General features: G+C 55.1%; 1 protein-coding gene across 1 annotated transcript in view; it reads right to left on the reverse strand.

Moving 5' to 3' along the window:
• The window catches only part of RASSF5 (Ras association domain family member 5), a 31,612-nt gene extending 22,834 nt beyond the window's left edge, over window positions 1-8,778 (reverse strand). Inside the window, exon 1 of the mRNA XM_040262860.1 lies at window positions 8,316-8,778. Coding sequence (XP_040118794.1) covers window positions 8,316-8,778 — 463 coding nt within the window. The remainder of the gene's footprint in view (window positions 1-8,315) is intronic.
• Window positions 8,779-16,968: the final 8,190 nt, after the last annotated feature.

Below are 16,968 nucleotides of genomic sequence, written 5' to 3' on the forward strand. Positions count from 1 at the left end.
TTCCCCTCTTCCTCATCACAGAGATGTTTTGTGGACAGGTTAAGTCACTGGGGAAGCCAGCAGGAAAGAACTGGCTGAGAAGCCAGACAGGGTTTTGGAAGGTTCTAGAATCCTTACTCCTGATCTTTTGAAAACTTGGATAGGTTTTCTCCTGTAGGAATATTTTAGGAGGAACACAATGACCTCTTGCTGCCCCAGCATCTAAGCACTGACCCTCTGGTCAGAGGGTCATGCTGAAGAGTCCAGCCAAGGCCAACATAATTTGGAGGAACATCCTTCACCATCCTACGTGCTGGGTTGCAATAAATTCTCACCATGATATACCCTATTTATAAAAAGGTGCTTCCAGATTGCTTTTAAAAACTTTCAATACTAGAAGAGACATTTACATACTGTATGCTCAACCTCTTTTTTCTAAAAACTCTCAAGTTACAGCTGGAGTCTTTTGTTCCATTTGAATAATAAGGCATCTTATTCTTTGGATTTTTAATACTTTCCTCAGTTGCAGAAAGGACATAATTGTTTCAACAGAAACCACAAAGCCTCCAGCTTCCATTTAACTTAGATGGAAAAAACAGCTTCCTCCAAGTCAGCAAGGAAAGTAAGTGATGACACCCAAATATGAGCCTGACCTGGAGACACACTGTCAGAGTTGGGGGAGGGGGAGGGGGGCTTTTTGCTGTCCCCAACTCAGTCACACCATTGCCCGGGACAGGGAAGAGGCCCACGATACAAACCTCAGTCTATTTTCCAGTCCCAATCATCCAACTCACCTTCCCATCGTTGTCCCCTCTGAGACACAACCTAATTTCTCTTTGGTCCTGTGTCATGAACTCTGACCCTGGGTCACAGCAAGGAGGATCTTTCCTGTTCCAGAAAAAGTCTTCAACCTGCATTTCCATGCCCACCCCACTACACACACCTAACACCAGTGGTGTGGGGGTGGAGACACACACTTCTTCCTTTAATCTTGAGATTGAAGAAAAACGTCACCTTTTGTTTCAGGACCTCGTGATTTACACATGCTGAATATCTGTTTAGAAACCGAAGCCTGAGAACAGGCTGAAGGGCCGCCAGCTCTCCACTGTCCAGGACCCGACTGATCCTCGAGCTTGGACAGGGCTCAGCCACCCCTTGGCTCACCCCTCTCTGTTTCTGCATCTCTTTTTACGGACATTTCAGCATTTGTTGGCAGGTGAACGAGGAAGCTGCACTAGCTGGCGCGTTCAGTGACATCAGCTCACAGGGCAAAATGCGGCCGGTGTTGGGTTCGGGCGCTAACCCTCTGGGTCACCAGAGAAGCCCCTGCCTCTCTGGGTGCCGGGTCTCCTGGTCTGTGAGATGACCACGACCCACCAGCCCTGCCTGCCTCTCAAGGGCGCTGCTGGGCCCAACAGAGCCAGCAGGCCAGAAAGCACTTTCGATCCGGCCAAGGCATCTCTGAGATAAGAGTGATCTCTGCTCCCATAGTTCCTTGGCCATTCCCAGTACTTTCTTCTTTCGCGTGAATATCTCCATCTTTGTAGACTCACAGAATACCAATTTGCATCTTCAGCAAATATGATGATTCTTTCCCAGATCCGGCATCCAGGAGAAACAAAACATAAAAGGATTAAAAAAAAAAACAAAATGGGCAAAGAACATCACTCTTCTTTCAGACCTGACTTTTGCGGACCTGTGGTTTGATTTATGAAAGGTACACAGAAGCCAAGTTTTCATGTTTTAGCAGCCCTAAGCCAACAGCCACTGCAGACTTCTGAGTAAGATCTGCTCCGCCCTGGAAATGTTTGTTCAAGAAGCAGGGAGGGGGAGCAGAAGGTGGCCTACAGGCCCTTCGCTGAACAGCAAACACGACCCAGCCTCGCTGCGGTCACAGGCGAGAGACATACCCGGCTGCCTGCCTGCCTGCCTGCCCACCCAGTCACACATAGGAACTGCTGGAACTTTTCAACACCACCTCTTCCCAACCCACGACACAACATCTGCTCGTGTCCCCCACACCCCGACGACACCCTCAATGAGGCCAGGGGAACAGGGGTGAGCCAGAAAACCCTGAAGAACATCGGGGGGCGCTACAGCAGTCAGGGCTCACAGGACAGAGCGCTCTCCGCCAGGAGGTTGGGCACGGGGCTGCCGTGCCAGGACAGACCTGCCACGCTCCCCTCTTCCTCTCCAAACAAGGCAAACGAGAGCCCAGCATCACAGCTTCCCTGTGGGTACATCTCTCAAGAATGCTCTCCGCGCCAGGAGCCACAGGCAGGCTCCAACAGGCCCTGCGTGGACCTGCCGGCCAGGGCGGCCAACACCCCAGAGCAGAGGGCGCCCAGACTCCGCCAGGCTCTGCCCACATTGTCAGGGTGCGGGGGCCCTTCAAGAACACCCAGGATCACCTCCCAGGTCCAGGTCAAGACGGCGCTGACCTTGGGGGAGCACTCCTGTGAGTCCTCCCCGGCGCCGATTTTACTCTACTTCCAGCAGGGGACTGAGCCTGCCGCCATCACCTCGTCCCCCGAAAGCCAGCCCAGCACCCCTCCCAGCCCGGAGATCCGGCCCCGAGCATGCATGGAGAAGCTGCCAAAACTCTTGGAGAAAAACCGAAAGTGACTAAAGGCACAGCCATCTCCCGGGTCAGGGCCGGCCTTGCCAGCGTCAGCTGCCTGCAGCACTTCCCGACCCAGCAGAGGAGAGTGACCAGGCCCCGGGGGGCGGCGGCCGGGGGGCGGGCGGGGCGGGGCGAGGCCCTCTGAGAGGCAGGAAGCCTCCCCCACGGGCACGGCAGGACCGCGGGGTGGGTACTGATGGAAGCCGGCGAGGTGGAGAGATGTCCCCTCCGCCTGCTCTGCACACCCGCAAACACCTGCCCAAGGGTACTCACCGTGTCATCGGAGGACGGCAACCAGGAAGGCCCTCTGATGAGACCAGCTTCCTCAGCAGCCTCCACAGCGTCTCAGCAGGCAGGGCCAGAGGAGAACGCAGATCCTTCCCCCGGGAGACTGCGGGCTGAGGGGTGGGGATCGGGAGGGCCCCTGGAGAGGCAGGGGCTGCGATGCCCCCATGAGCAGTGGCCAGAGGTTCCCCAGATGCTGGGTGTGGACCAAAGGCAGGAAATGGCGTGACAGCCTGAGCTGGTGTCAGGGCAGTTCGGGTTTGCTCTGCATGAGGCTCTAAGTTCCACTGCCCCTACCCGATGGACGGGCGCCTCCGTCCGAGACCCCAGCAGAAGCCTCCCTGCGTCCTGACCTCGTGAATCTGTTCTGGGATGTATGTGAAAGCAGCAGGCAAAAGCTGTAGGCTCCTCAGAGAAAAGGCACTGTGGACCCGTGAAGAATTCCTCTGGCGCGTATCGTTCTTAGAGCCGTGCCGGGCCTGCCCTGAGTCTCAGCCACTCTCTGAGCCCCTGCGTCCCCTCCAGGGGCTGCAGCCAGCTTCTTGGGTCTATAGGATCCCCTCAGCAGCCAGGCAGAGCTGGGGGCTGTCTTTCCCCTGTCCCACAAGGCCTATGTGCCAGGCTTGGTGCCAGCTGAATTCACTGGTAAACTTGGGGAGAAGAGAGAGGATCCCGGATCAAGCCCACATAGCTGAGGGGAGATGTCAACTCACTTCCCCCCAATAACTCTGCAGGATCAGCCGGAGAACACACACGTTCATTACCAAGTCTAATTAGGCTGGCAGACAAGTGGCATTAATCATTTTGACCTGGGATTCAAGCCCCTCTTACTCCATAATCAGAAATTTTTATGCTCTGATAGATAGGGGGAAAAAATTAAACCCACATTTAATCCTTTCACTTTCATCTTGTGAAAATACAGGAAGCAGGGAGGAGAAGAGACAGACAGCAGCAGCTTGGGGGCCTCAGATGGCCTCTCTCAAGGCGTCCAGGTCCTTCCTCTGTCCTCCCATGTCCCCCAGCCCTCCACCAGGACTCTCCCCAAGGAAAAACCCCAATCAGAGCCAGAAGCAGAGGAGGGAAGAGAGGTGGGGGATTCCACTATCTCTAACAACGAAATGTCCATTTCAGGGCTTACTTTTCCTAACCTCCAAGGCCAAGCATGGGCCTGAATCAATGAGAATACTTTAAGCCACATACTTTAGTGTAACCAAGTGTCCTGGACAAATGAAACACTTTCCAAGTGCCCCAGGTTCCTGGGTCTGCTACAGAGAGACTCAGTGTCTGTGTCCCAGTAACCTCTTCTGCAAAGAACCCAAGAGAGGAGCTGGGTCTGTGGGACTCTGTGGCTGTCACATGGCGGGGGGGTCCACTCTGTGCAGAGAGGTGGGTTAAGCCTGACCACTGATGCTGTGATGAGACAGAGCTAGCAAGGCTCGACAAGGGGCCCTCATCCAGGAGGTCCCTGTTCCCATGCCAGCAGGCTCCATGGCAAACACTTCACACTCCCACCATAACACAGGTCTCCCACAGGAGGGAGAGGTCAGGATGGTGAGCTCCAGGGCCCCCCCCTTCACCCTACCACCCCAACCACGTAACCCTTTACAGCTCTGAACACACCCCTCCGGGGAGGACCCGCTCCACTAGTAATGTGCAAGGGATGTCCAAGTATCCCTCTCTCAGTGTTGAGTTGGACTTAGCTTTTCCCATTTTCCAGACCATTTCCTATTCCAAGATGGCTAACGCATCCACCAAAACAAGATGAAAGGTTAACTCCATGTTCCTTCTGTAGAAGAAAGGGTCCACAACCTATATGGGACATTCCCTGAGAAGAAAGGCAAAGGGCAGTCCGTGAGAGTTCCAAGGATTGTGTGCTATTGACCATTCCCTCTTGGAATGCTGGAAACGGATTCTCACCACGGCCACTGTCCCTCCACCCCCAGACACACACACACGACTTCATATAATCTCTCTATCTCCCCCTCCCAGTCCCCACCAGATTTCCTTCTCTATCTAATAAACACGAGTTCTTTAATCCTAGAAATGAATATCAACTTTGAACGTCTCCTGTTGGCAAATCCAGCATTAACCAGAGCTCCATGATAGTCCTTGAAGTAGGGGTAAGCTTGAGATAGAGGGATTTTCACGGAAAAGGCAGTGGGAAGACAGTTTTCTAAAAGCTTCCCTTATTAAAAGCCCATTTTGCCAACACAGCTCCCACCCAGTGTCAACCTCCTGCTGAGACAGATGTCATTTACACAAGACATTTATACGTATTTCCAAGAGCTGGGAGATTTAATAGTAAAAACAGACTGCCTTTATCAGGCACGAGACTGTGTTCTGTGCTGAGGACAAGTGGTACAAATACAAGGTGCTAGGGTCCCGATGGCCTCGAGGCCACCAACACGCTGTAAGGATGCCCACAGCAGGCGGGGTGGCACTGCCCCACCTGAGCTGCGCGGGACACCCTCTTCCCGCACCAGCTCAGCAACCAGGCAGAGCTGGAAAACTGCTCCCACTGTTCGGAAAGGTGATCCTAAGAAGCGTCGGGAGCCCAGGCAAATTGTTACAGCTGCTGGATGGGAGGGGATGATAATAACATTCATAGTGCCCTAAACATTTACATTGCCTTCTACCAGGCACTGTTCTAAGCCCTTTCCATATATTAATTCATTTAATTCTCACATGAACACAACTGAGAAGGTAATGCTATCAGCTCCATTTTTTAAAACACAGAAGTGGAACATAGAGGTACTCAGGGTCACACAGAGACTAATCGGCAGAATGAGGATTCAAACCTAGGTCTTCTGGTTGCAGGCTGTTCTCTTAGGCACTGCAGAGTACTGCCCTTCAAAAGTCATGTTTCTGACCCTTGCTTTTTAAAACAAAGATAAAACAAACCCACCCCACCATGGAATTCGAACTTCAGTTGAGAGAAAGATGATTGGTGAGTTTGGCCTGCTGTGTCTCTACCTGCCAGCCATCAGAACATTTCTCAACTGCTAATATTAGTAATGACAAACAGAGGCTCCTCTCTGTAGCCCCTTGATTCCAACTCTGCTCCCTCTCTGGTGTTCAGACATCCCTGGTTGGTACTAACCCATCTAGCTGAGGGCTACCAAGTCACACAGAAATCAGAGGACACGCCTATTCACCTGGGGCTTCCTTTCACAAGAAACTGTCTAACGTGAAAGTATGAACGTGAGAGTCACTCAGTTGTGTCCGACTCTTTGAGACCCCATGGAATGCTCCAGGCCAGAATACTGGAATGGGTAGCCTTTCCCTTCTCCAGCGGATCTTTCCAACCCAGAGATCAAACCCAGGTCTACCGCACTGCAGGCAGATTCTTTACCAGCTGAGCCACAAGGGAAGCCCTGCATAAATCCATTTAATCATGGAGTATCATGCATATACACAAATAAACACACAGACACCATTACCAATAACAACCCCGCAAGTCGTAAAACTATATGCCAAATGTTCAACAATTTATACAGTCCCCCAGTGTCTTTTCCACTCTTACTTTTAAACTTTTCTTGGTTTTTGCCATGCTGCACGGCATGCAATATATTAAGTTTCCCGATGAGGGATCAAACCCTGCAGCGGAAGCACCGAGTCCTAACCACTGGACTAACTGGAAGTCCTCAATGTCCTAATACAAACTAGACTTCCAACGAAGCAGCTTTCCTGGGATTCCAGCACATTAAAACCCATTACAAAGAGGATACTTCCTCTCTATGTTACTGTTGGGAGGCAGTAAAGTACCCCAGGGCCCTTGAGAGGGCAAAAGCTGCAAACACATCTGTGGGAAAGTTGCATTTGATTCTACTGAAGGTCAGGGCGGTTTGCCAAGTGACAGCAGCCCTCCACCCACATCACACATTTCTGTATCTATGCCCCTTTCCTTATTAATTAGCACCTGAACGGAGTTCTGATGGTGGAGGGAGCAGAACCCACCCCCACCTCCCACACTCCTCTTCCACTTGATCCTGGCTTCGAGCCTGAGCTCTGCTTCCCTGAAGCCAGCTGCAGTGGGAAGCACACTGCGTGGCCTTGGCTGGGGACTGCAGAGAGGCCAGGTCAGGCTTTCCTGATGAGGGTGTAATAGCTGCTGCTGCGCAGTGCTACAGCTGGATGGGAGATGGGGGCTGCTGTCATGAGGGAAGAGGCTTGGCTGAAAGATGCAACCCCAAGCCATTTCCAGAGAGGCTTTCTAGGCTGTACCATCGTCTGCACCTTGTGCTTCAGATATTTAAACTATCTATATAAACACATATGCATATGGGTGTGGGTATCGTCTGCCAAATATGACAACAGCAAATATGGGGTGGGGAACAGGAAAAGAAGAAATCTATTTTTCTAGAGAAATCTAATAGGAAAAAAAATCTATATTTCTAGATAAGTCTAATAGGAAAATCTGTTTTTCTAGATAAATCTAATTGGAAAAGAAAAAAAGAAACATCACTGAAGAAATATACACACCTAACTGCTGGAAGAGAAAAATAACAAACCCCTAAGAAGACTGCATTTGTGCTCAGAAAATCTATACAGTGGATGTCCAGGGTTTTATAGTCAGGCTTTGAGAAGATTCTGGCTCAGAGGAGGAGGCTGGAGGGACCTGAGAGCTCTGGGGAGGGTGAGACAGAGCAGGTAGTTGGGTAATTCTTGAGCCTGATACCTGGTGCAGTAGCCAGTAGGAAGAAGAGGAGGAAGCAGGGCCCAGCCAAACATCAGAGCAGAGGGCAAAGGTCCGAGGGGCCAGAGGTGGAAGGCCGGAGAGGGCATGGATCCAGGGTCACTTCACCCTCTTCTCAAGCCTCATGGCCTCTGTCAATCCAAAGCCCAACCAGGTCTCTCCCCTGTCCCCACAGGTCACCCTGGAGGAAGGGTGTACCACAGGCAGGCAGGCAGGCAAAGTTATCTGCCATTACCCTAATAAGCAGAGGCCAAACGGTCATCTCAAGAATAGCCTCACAACCCACTCTCAAGAAGCTACAAAAAAGCGAGAGAGGGCACTGGAGACAAGGGAATGATCTGGTAGCATCAGGCATCAACCCCAGCCTCTGTGTGTGTGTGTCTCTGTGTGTGTGTCTCTGTGTGTGTGTCTGTGTGTGTGTCTGTGTGTGTACTGGCTGTTTCTGGAGAGGGGCGAGGCGCGCACCTGTCAGAGGAGAGGTGTTTGTTAAATATCGCATAAGCATACCTAAGGGCACTCCGGAGCAGAGTGTGTCCAGGGGCTACCTCCCTCGGTGAAAATCCTGGTCTCCCCTGGAGCCGGAGCGGGCAGCGCCCCCTCTCGGCTCGCCCCAGCCGGCTCGCTCGCAGCCGCTCGCGGGCGGACTGCGGTCTTCCCGCGCCCCCCAGCCCCGCCCTGCCCTGCCCCGCCCCGCCCCGTCCCGTCCCGTCCCGACCCGACCCTCACACTTACTAGCGCAGCGCAGCGCCCGCCGCCACACCTCTCGCCCGCACAGGTCGCACCAGCCGCGGCCGCCCCGCAGCGCCAGTTCCACGAAGCAGTGGCCCTCGCCTCGCTCTGCCGGGACGCGGGGATCCTGCGGCTGCTCGAAGATGCTGCGCACGTCGCGGGGCCGGGGCGCGCCAGGCCGCCGCCGCAGTCTCTGCTGCAGACCAGGCCGGAGAGGGCGAGCGGGTCGGGAGGCCCGGGGCTGGGGCTCCGGGTCCCCCCGGGCGGCCCTCCGGGCACTGCGTCTCTCGTGCGCCCCTGGCGCAGTGGAGAGGGACGCGGGGGCGCAGCGGCGCGAGGAGTGGCCCGGCGGCAGCGGCGGCGGCGGCAGCTCGGGGCCGCTCAGGCTCTGCAGATAGCGCGGCGGTTCTGGCTCCAAGAGCAGCCGGTACGGGCGCTGCCCGATGGCCGGGGACGCCATGGCCATGCCGGGCAGCTCTCCGCGCTGGCGCTCCTCCCGAGTCCGCCTCGAGAGCGGGGCGGCCCCAGACCGGCGCGCCTTTAAAGGGACCGCAGCCTGCGGGGCGGGGCGGGGGCGGGGAGACCTCGGAGAGGCAGGAAGGACGACCCAAGGGAACCACCGACCGCCCGAGGGGCAGGGGCGGCAGTGGGGGACGCCTGGGCGAGTGTGGATTTCGGGGTGTCTTCAGGTAGCCGGGGCAGCTGAAGGGTTGCACGTGGAAAGCTTCTTTACAGGACAACTCGGAAGAGGCATTCTGTGGGAGCCTCCTGCCTTCAGCCCTACCTCCTCTCCTCTCCCATCCTTCACCCCAACCCCAGATTTTCACCCGCCACCCCAGGTTCCCACGCCCCCAATCCACACCCCAACCCGGCCCGAGGAGGGAGCGGGCCAGAGGGAAGGGCTTAGAAACGGAGAATGGGGGTCCAGCGAGACGTCCACCGGCTCAGAGTCGGCCCGCTGGCCTCCCGGTTTTCACGCCGACCGGAGGGACGCTTCCTTCCCCTCCGGCGCTCGCCGCAGTCCGCCGCCCCTGCGCGCCCCGAGCCGGGCGCACGCAGGGGATGCCCGGCTCCGGCTCGCGGGCCCACGGCGGCTCCGAGTCCCGTGACGGCGGGGGACGCTTCCGATGCTGATGGCAGCGGGCTGTCCGCGCGCCGCGTGCACCCTGGTTGGATTTCCCCTTTCGCAGCAGCCCTGGCCGGTAGGAGAGTCCTTTCCCGGAAGGCTGGAGTTCTGGTGATCCTAGGTCCGTGCCAACACTCCGGGCCCCCGTGGGTTGGGAGAGCTTTCCTTTCTAAGTCAAATCTGCCTCTCGCCATAGATGTTCTAGTAATTACTGTGGAAATACCACCACCACCCCCGCCCGCAAAAGCCCTGCTTTGCACCTGGTGTGTGGACAGCCCTGTGGGACTCAAAGAGAGATTCCTTTCTATCAGTCTTCACAAGCTCCCCCTCCTCTCGATTGTAATGCTCTGCTGTCCTCGCCTTGAAAGCCTTAACAGTTTTTGAACAAAAGGGTAGCATTGTCTTTTAGCCCTGGGTCGCACCAAGTAGGTAAGCAGCCCTGCCCTTCTCTCCTGGGTGGGGAACCGGGCCTGCTGGGGCTCTGAACCTGTGTCCCGTCACAGACCTGCTGTGTGACCCCGGGTCCTCTCTAGCCTCTGTAGTTTCCTTAGCCGGAAACTGGACTGGGAGTGAGCAGACACTTGACGCTTTCCTCATCCTCTGGTTCCATCACTCTGCCTCAGTGGTCAGTGCCTGTCCTCCCGAGAGGTGCGGTTCAATTTGGTTGATTTAGCAGAGGTCACCAGCAAATCAACTTGAGAAACACATGGTCTGAATTCTTCTGGACCTGAGTTGCTCCTTCCCCTTCCCAGGCCAGAGATGGGTCTCCCCCTAGTGTCTTCTAGGGGAATCTTCACTTTTGCTTTTGGATTTCCCCTTGGAGTTTCGTCTTTTAGGTGATTCTTAAAATTTCAACAGTCGAGAGGCCAGGGAATGCCCAGCTTGCTTTGGCCCACGGCTTCTCCCTCATGGTGGTGGCAACCATGAATCCTTTGATCCCTGGGTCTCAACCAAAGATTCTCACCTCATGAGGCCGTTTCTGAGTGCGTGGCAAGAATGTGGCCGAGAGCACAGAGCTATGAAGCAGAAGGTGTGAGGTTGGGGGGCCTGTGAGCCACAGCCACCCCGCTCTGCTCCCCTCCTGCCCCTCTCCTCTCCCCTGTCTGAACCTTGCTTTCTCTACATCAGTGGTTTTCAAATGCTGCCATACATCACCGTCACCTGGAGGGCTTGTTGAATTACAGATTACCAAGCTCCACCCCCTGAGTTTCTGAGTCAGTTTGTCTGGGCCTGGGGTTTGGGATTTTGTATATTTTTTCTTTCCCGTTATGGTTTATTACAGGACATTGACTGTAGTTCCCTTGTTGCTTGCCCATCCTTTATGTAACAGTTTGAGATTTTGCATTTTAAACAAGTTCCCAGGCAGTGTTGATGCTGCTGGTCTATTACTTTAGATCGAATGTGGCAAGAAGAAATAGGATTCTCTGTTCTTTGCCCTGCAGAGCAGGTGAAGTTCAGTGGAACACGACTGAGAAGAACACAGTGGGAGAATAATTCTGCAATGTTTTCTGGCAGATGTTGACCCAGAAAAGACCTATTTGCCTTTGTGGTCTTTTGTCCCTCATCTCTCCCACTTCTTCTGCAAGCAGTTCTCGAGAGGCCATTGCAGAAGCCTGTATTGCATATACGTTTGCTTGAATCCATCCTGTATTATCCACCTCTGGCCACAGGCTTGAGACTTGTTTGAAGATCACTTCCTCCAACCTTGGGAGAGCAGAGGGCTGGGAGAGGCCCAGGGTGTGGGCCAAGCTCGAGCTCTGGTGATGTCTGATGTGGCAAGGAGAGGGATCTGGCAGAGGGTGAGTCACCGAGGAGCCAGTTTTGAAATGCCCTTTTGAAATTACCAACAATGGCCATTTCTGTCCTTCATCCCCCTCCCCTCAGCATGAGTTTGGGCAGCCCAGCCCAGATTCCTGGGATGGAGAGGCTCACGGGATGAGTGTCTCCTCTGGCCCTGGGAAGCTGAGGACTGTCTGGAATAATCAGGCATAAACCCCTTTGCCCAGGTTCCTGAGCTGGGCAGAGAAGTGCTCTGGTTTCGCTGTCCTGCCCCAGCTCTGATCTGGAGGAGCGCAGGGAGAAAGCGCTGCAGCAGGGCCAGAGTCCAGCGTGTGGCTTCAGGGACGGAAGGGAGAAAAAGTGGCGATGACATAATTCCATGTGACCAACCCGAAAAATGCATCAAGTCTATCTCCCAGTTCATCTCCCTGAGCTAGAGACTGAGGGCAAGTGAGGCTGCTGCCTCTCCTGAACCCCAGCAGGAGGCTCTCTGCCGGGAACTTGCCTCTTCTGAAGTCATCTTTCCCAGCCTAGTCTCCTTCTTCCCCAGAAGAGCACCCTCTCCCATCACACGCACACACATACACGCACACACGCACACACACAGCCCATTTTCCTTCATCAGGGAAGTACTAAATAAACTCCAGGCTCCTGGTAGGGTCAGGACCTGGCGTACTGTCTGAGGCTGAACTTCGGAACTGCTCGGGTTGGTCTTTGCTCACGCTGGCCACAAGGGCGAGACCACAGCATCTGCTGAGACACCTCCGCTGGGAGTTTTCTCCCCTCGTTAGCAGATCCTCTTGGCTCGGGGCCACTGACTTTTTTCTGCTTGTGACTCACTCCCAGAAGAGTGCGTGTGCTGTTTTTCCTTTTGACCAAAGGGAAGGATGCTAACAGTGAGTTTGAGTGTGTGAGGTCACTTCAGAGGTGGTCTCTTGGTTCCCCCAGTGGGTGAGTTGTTTCAAGACTATCTCCTAACACCCCCACCCCATCCCACTCCACGCCCCCACCCACCAGGGAGCTTCCAAGTAGGAAGGAAAAGAGGAGGAGAGAATGTGGCCTGACTTTCTGAAGGGGAAGTTTCTGGGTTTGTCTGGCTTGGAGGCGTTTGAAGCCGCCTGAAACCCCCAAAGGGACTTAGGGACCTCCCAGTGATTGTGCCAGTACAACTGTCTGCTTGGGGTCACTGGACCTGTGAGGACAGGTCAGGCTACGCTGCAGTAAACAACCCCCACATCCCAGTGCCTTGCACCCAGAGACTGCTTTCTCACTCACACCACAGACCCCCTTGCCTGTTGGTGGGGAGACTTTGTTCCTCAGAGTCAGGGATCCAGGCTGATGGAGGTGCCACATAGCATGTTGCCCAGCAGCAAACCAGAGGGACGCAGAGATCCCCGAGGCTCCGATAGCAGCACGCAAAAGCCCCAGCTACTTCTGCTCGCTCCTCGTCGGCTAGAATTAGTTCTAAAGCCCACCCTCCACAAGGAGGGCAGAAGTGCATTCCTTCCTTGTGCTCAGGATGGCAAGAGCTGGAAGTACTTGGTCAACAGCACAAATGACCCCCTCCCTGCCATCCTTAAGAGCACAGAGCAATTACTCATTTAACAAGGGATCACCTAATATCCACTGCATCTCAGGTGCTATTTTAGGCATCAAAGGTGCGACAGTGAAATGGCCATGTTCCTGAAGCTAATAAAAGTATAGGCGAGAGTCAGCCACTAGACATGTCAACCTGAGTGTAACAGAGCCTCAGGTCATGCACACTTGGTGGCAAACAAAGCACAGTGAGGGACAGAGAGCAGCAGGGGCTGTCGGATTGGACTGGAGGCAAGAAGCACCTCTCTGAGGGGCAGACGTTTAAACACAGCCCCGAGTGGAGCCAGCCCATTGTCTATCTGAGCAAGGAAGGTCCAGGCTGAAGGAGCAGCAGGCATAATGGCCCCCCAACCTTCCCAGTCTTTATGAGCATGAGTTTCTTCCAAATGTGGATTCCAGACCCTCCCTGCAGAGATCAGTTCCCTAAGTCTGGACATTGGCTTGTATCTCATGTGAGTTTGATGAACATGACCGAGACCACACTCCGAAAATGGGACCAAGGCAGCGGGCAGTTGGGACTGTGTGAGCTGCTCAGTAGACATCTGAGGAAAAGTGCTCTTACCTTGAGAAACTGCTGGAGAATGTCTCTTCCTCACGGCTTCCCCTCCCGGCAGCTTCTGCATGCAGAGCTCAGCCTCCTCAGAGAGTGGGGAGCACCTTTCATTGCTAGACTGTGAGCAGGCACCGTGACAACACATTGTTGGGGAATTAAAGTGTTTGTGATGGTCCTTTGTAAAGTGCAGTGTGTTATACATACATATATATATATATATGTTTCTAGAAAAAGAAGCATGCATTGAATACCTGATATATGGCAAGCACCCTTGGCTTGAATGACCTCATCTTCACAGCAACTCTGTGAAGTGGCTGGCATGCCTACTTTACAGATGAGAGAACTGAGGGTCAGAGAAGGCATGTGACTGGCCCTCAAAGGTGTCACAGGTTGGATTGAGATCTCTGATTTTGCTTTGGCACTGCCCAGCTGGTGTGATACAAATGGCAGCGTTTAAAACCTCTGATCTCACTTTGTAGGTGCTGTTTGGAGAAAATCTTTCCCCATTTTTCTCTCTCTGTTGCAATCTTGTTCAACTTTCAAAGTCTAGTCCAGATAGCAGGCCCTCCCTAGGGTCTTCCCAGAGTCCCCCAGCCCGAATTCATTGTTTCTCCTGCATCCACATCATCCTGACATGAGTCACAATTAGGTTTGCACATTCTTGTCTCCCTTACTTGTCAGTCTTTCTGCCACTGTGCGGGGCAGATAGGAGGTGCTCGTTAAACATTTAGCGAAATGAACTCGGCTGTAGGCTCCCAACCTGTACCTAATACAGAATTTATTTCTTAGTATCCCTTCAAGCCATGGCCCCTGCACCCAGGGAGGGAGAGATGAAGGAACTGTCTGGTCCAGGGAGACTAGAAGGCCCCCAGGACCTGTGGGAGCCGGGAGAAAGTTGCTGGTCACCGGGGTGGATTCTCTGCCTTCCTATGCTAGTAACTGGCCGAGGTGGGGGTTTGGGGGAACCTCGTCCTTCTCAAGGGCTTGGGTTTTGTGTGTAACACCAGTGCTCCTGGGGGATCCTCTAGGTCCTTCGCACTGCCTGGTGTCCAGAGGGTCAGACCAGGCTGGCAGCGTGAGCAGGAACACGAGGGCTCCTGGGGTGGCGTCACTGTGTAAGATGCGAGGCAGTGAGGCTGGCTTTCCAGCAGTGTGGGGCAGCCTCCTCCATCTGTGCCTCAGTTACGGAACTCTCCTGTCCCCAGCCACTCTGCCAGGCTCACGATAAGGCCGGTTTCCATGTGGAAGTTTCTTCTCTCCTGTTGGAAAAACTCAGATATTCCAGGCCTGTTTGTCAGCAGCTGTTGCCCTCAGCCAGAGCAGGGCGCCGGGACACAGCCACGGACGTTCCAGGACCAAGCCATCGCCGTGGCCGGCAGCAGTGGCCAGGGCAGGGGCAGAGGGGCCTGGGGCCGCTTCTCACTGGAGGCATGTGCGTGCGTGCACGCGCGCACGCACACGCCTGTCCCTCCTCTGGGCCTCCCCGGCTCCTCTCATCTCTGCCCCCTCTCCCCTCTGTCTCTCCCTCTCCACCCTCTACCTCTCCTTCCCTCCCCATCCTTCCCTCCTTCCCTTACTCCCACTCTTCTCTCTCGGGCTCACGAAGGCTCCAGGGAAAGGACGGACTGCGTCAAGTACCCGCAGTGATTCGATTCTGAGCTTCCAAGAATACGCTGAAGCTACTTCAGGTCACGCTGGCTCATTCCTGACCACCTCCCATTGGGGTTGCTGGATTACAGAGGTTTTTTTGGCGTGTGCGTGTGTGAGATGAAGCAAAAAGCAGCCAGGAATCCCATGCTTTGCAAAATCACTGAAGCAGTGTGGGAGTGAGCCCGGGATGACCGGCTGTGGGAATCCTCTGGGGCTGTCCCTGCTGCAAGGAGGTGGCCTCAGAGAGTGCGTGCTGGCCCAGGAGGAGGGAGGCCACGCCGCTGTCCCTGAGACCAGCTTCCCCAGCCTCAGCCAGCAGGTTGTGGGCTGGCGCCTGGTCCGGTGTCCACCGCTGCCCACGGGCCCATACCGGGCGTCCATACAGCCTTTACTGGAGGCCGCAAACTGCCTCGGTGTCCTTGAACTTTAGAGCTTGTGGGAGAATCATGGGGGAAACGTCCACAAGGCAGGCTCCAGGGCCACACCCTTACAGATGGGAATCAGGAGGTGAGGAGAGTCCCAGAATCTGGGTTTTGAATCAGAATGCCTGTCTGTACAGAGGAAACTACACAGATTCTGAGAGTCGCAAAAACTATCGCCCTGAGGCCCCAGGGTCCCGGCCCATCTCCGCTGCTTCCTTCCAGGTGCCCCTTGAACCGAGCGGCCTGTTTTAATGGCATGTTCACCATCGATCTGAATGCCGTGGGGCCTCTTCCCCAAGGTTTGCGACGGACCTGAGCCACCAATGGGCTGATAAGTAACAAGGGCTCCAGTTTTCCCACCCAGCCTGTGTGGTGGCCTCAGCGGCGGGAGGCGGGGCTGGGAGGGTGTGCAGAGACCCCAGGGAGTGTTTCAGACTCCTTGTGGAATCACAGAATCTGTCCCTACCCACAGCTTTGAAAGATACTGTCTCCATCTTACAAACGAGGATCGTACGCATGGAGTTTCAGTCCACGCTCCACACAGGCACAGGTGTCTTTAAAACACCAGTTGGGCTTGACCTAAAAAAACCTGTTTCTGCGGCTCCCTGAGGTGAAGCCCGCGTTCCTTCGAGTGGCCGAGAGGCAGCTTCTGGGTCTGGCTCCCCGCCCAGTGCTCAACGCCCACTTCCTGCCTCAGCATGCTCTGCAGCGACACACATACCTGCCATTCCTCCCCCACCAAGGCGGGTGTTGGTCCCCCTGCCAGGGATGCCTCCCATGCCTTCTCTGCCCGGCAACCCTGATCACCTGCCAAGACCCCACTCTGGAGCTGCCTGCTCCGAGTCCTTCCCTGACCCCTGCCCCCCCCCGAGCTGTGCCTTCCTGTCTCTGCCTGCTCCTGTGGTGCTGAAGGGCCCTTCTTCATCGGGGTGAGCTCCCCAAGGGCAGGCACAGCACCCGAGTTGCCACGTAGCTCTGGCTCCCCTCCCAGGGCCTGGCATCCAGCAGGTGGCCAGTTGACGTCTCAGCAGCTGAATGGGCGCTGCATTTGAAGTCTCATGTTAGGAATCACCAGAGAGAAGAGGTCATCAGACACCTGATGCGGGGGTGTCTTACCAGCTTCTGGAGGAACTGGACAAGGTCATGGGCCTGGCTCCAGTTCCGTGCTCCCTGCGGAGAGGGCAGCAGAAACCCTGCTGGGCTGGGGGCTGGGAGCACCCGTTGGGGGCTCTGCAGCACAGAATCACACTGAAGCTCTTGCGGGTTCCCTGCTGGCCTGTGCTCACGAGCTCATAGAGCCTGGATAGTATTCCCCCAAATCTGCACTTGGCTTTCGGGGATCCCGTGGCTCCACCCAGCATACAGGGTCTTAGAAGCAGCTGCAGCTGCCAGGGAAAATCTGCCATGGGGCATACCCGGCAGGGCCGCTGAGGAGCTAGGAGTGTTGGCCTGCACTTCTCGTGGGCGGGGCAGACCGGAGGGGGCCCGGTGCCCAGGGCCGTCGGAGCAACAGCTGGCTCCTGGGAACCC

Source organism: Oryx dammah, unplaced genomic scaffold, assembly GCF_014754425.2.
Source record: "Oryx dammah isolate SB20612 unplaced genomic scaffold, SCBI_Odam_1.1 HiC_scaffold_21, whole genome shotgun sequence".
Lineage (NCBI taxonomy): Eukaryota > Metazoa > Chordata > Mammalia > Artiodactyla > Bovidae > Oryx > Oryx dammah.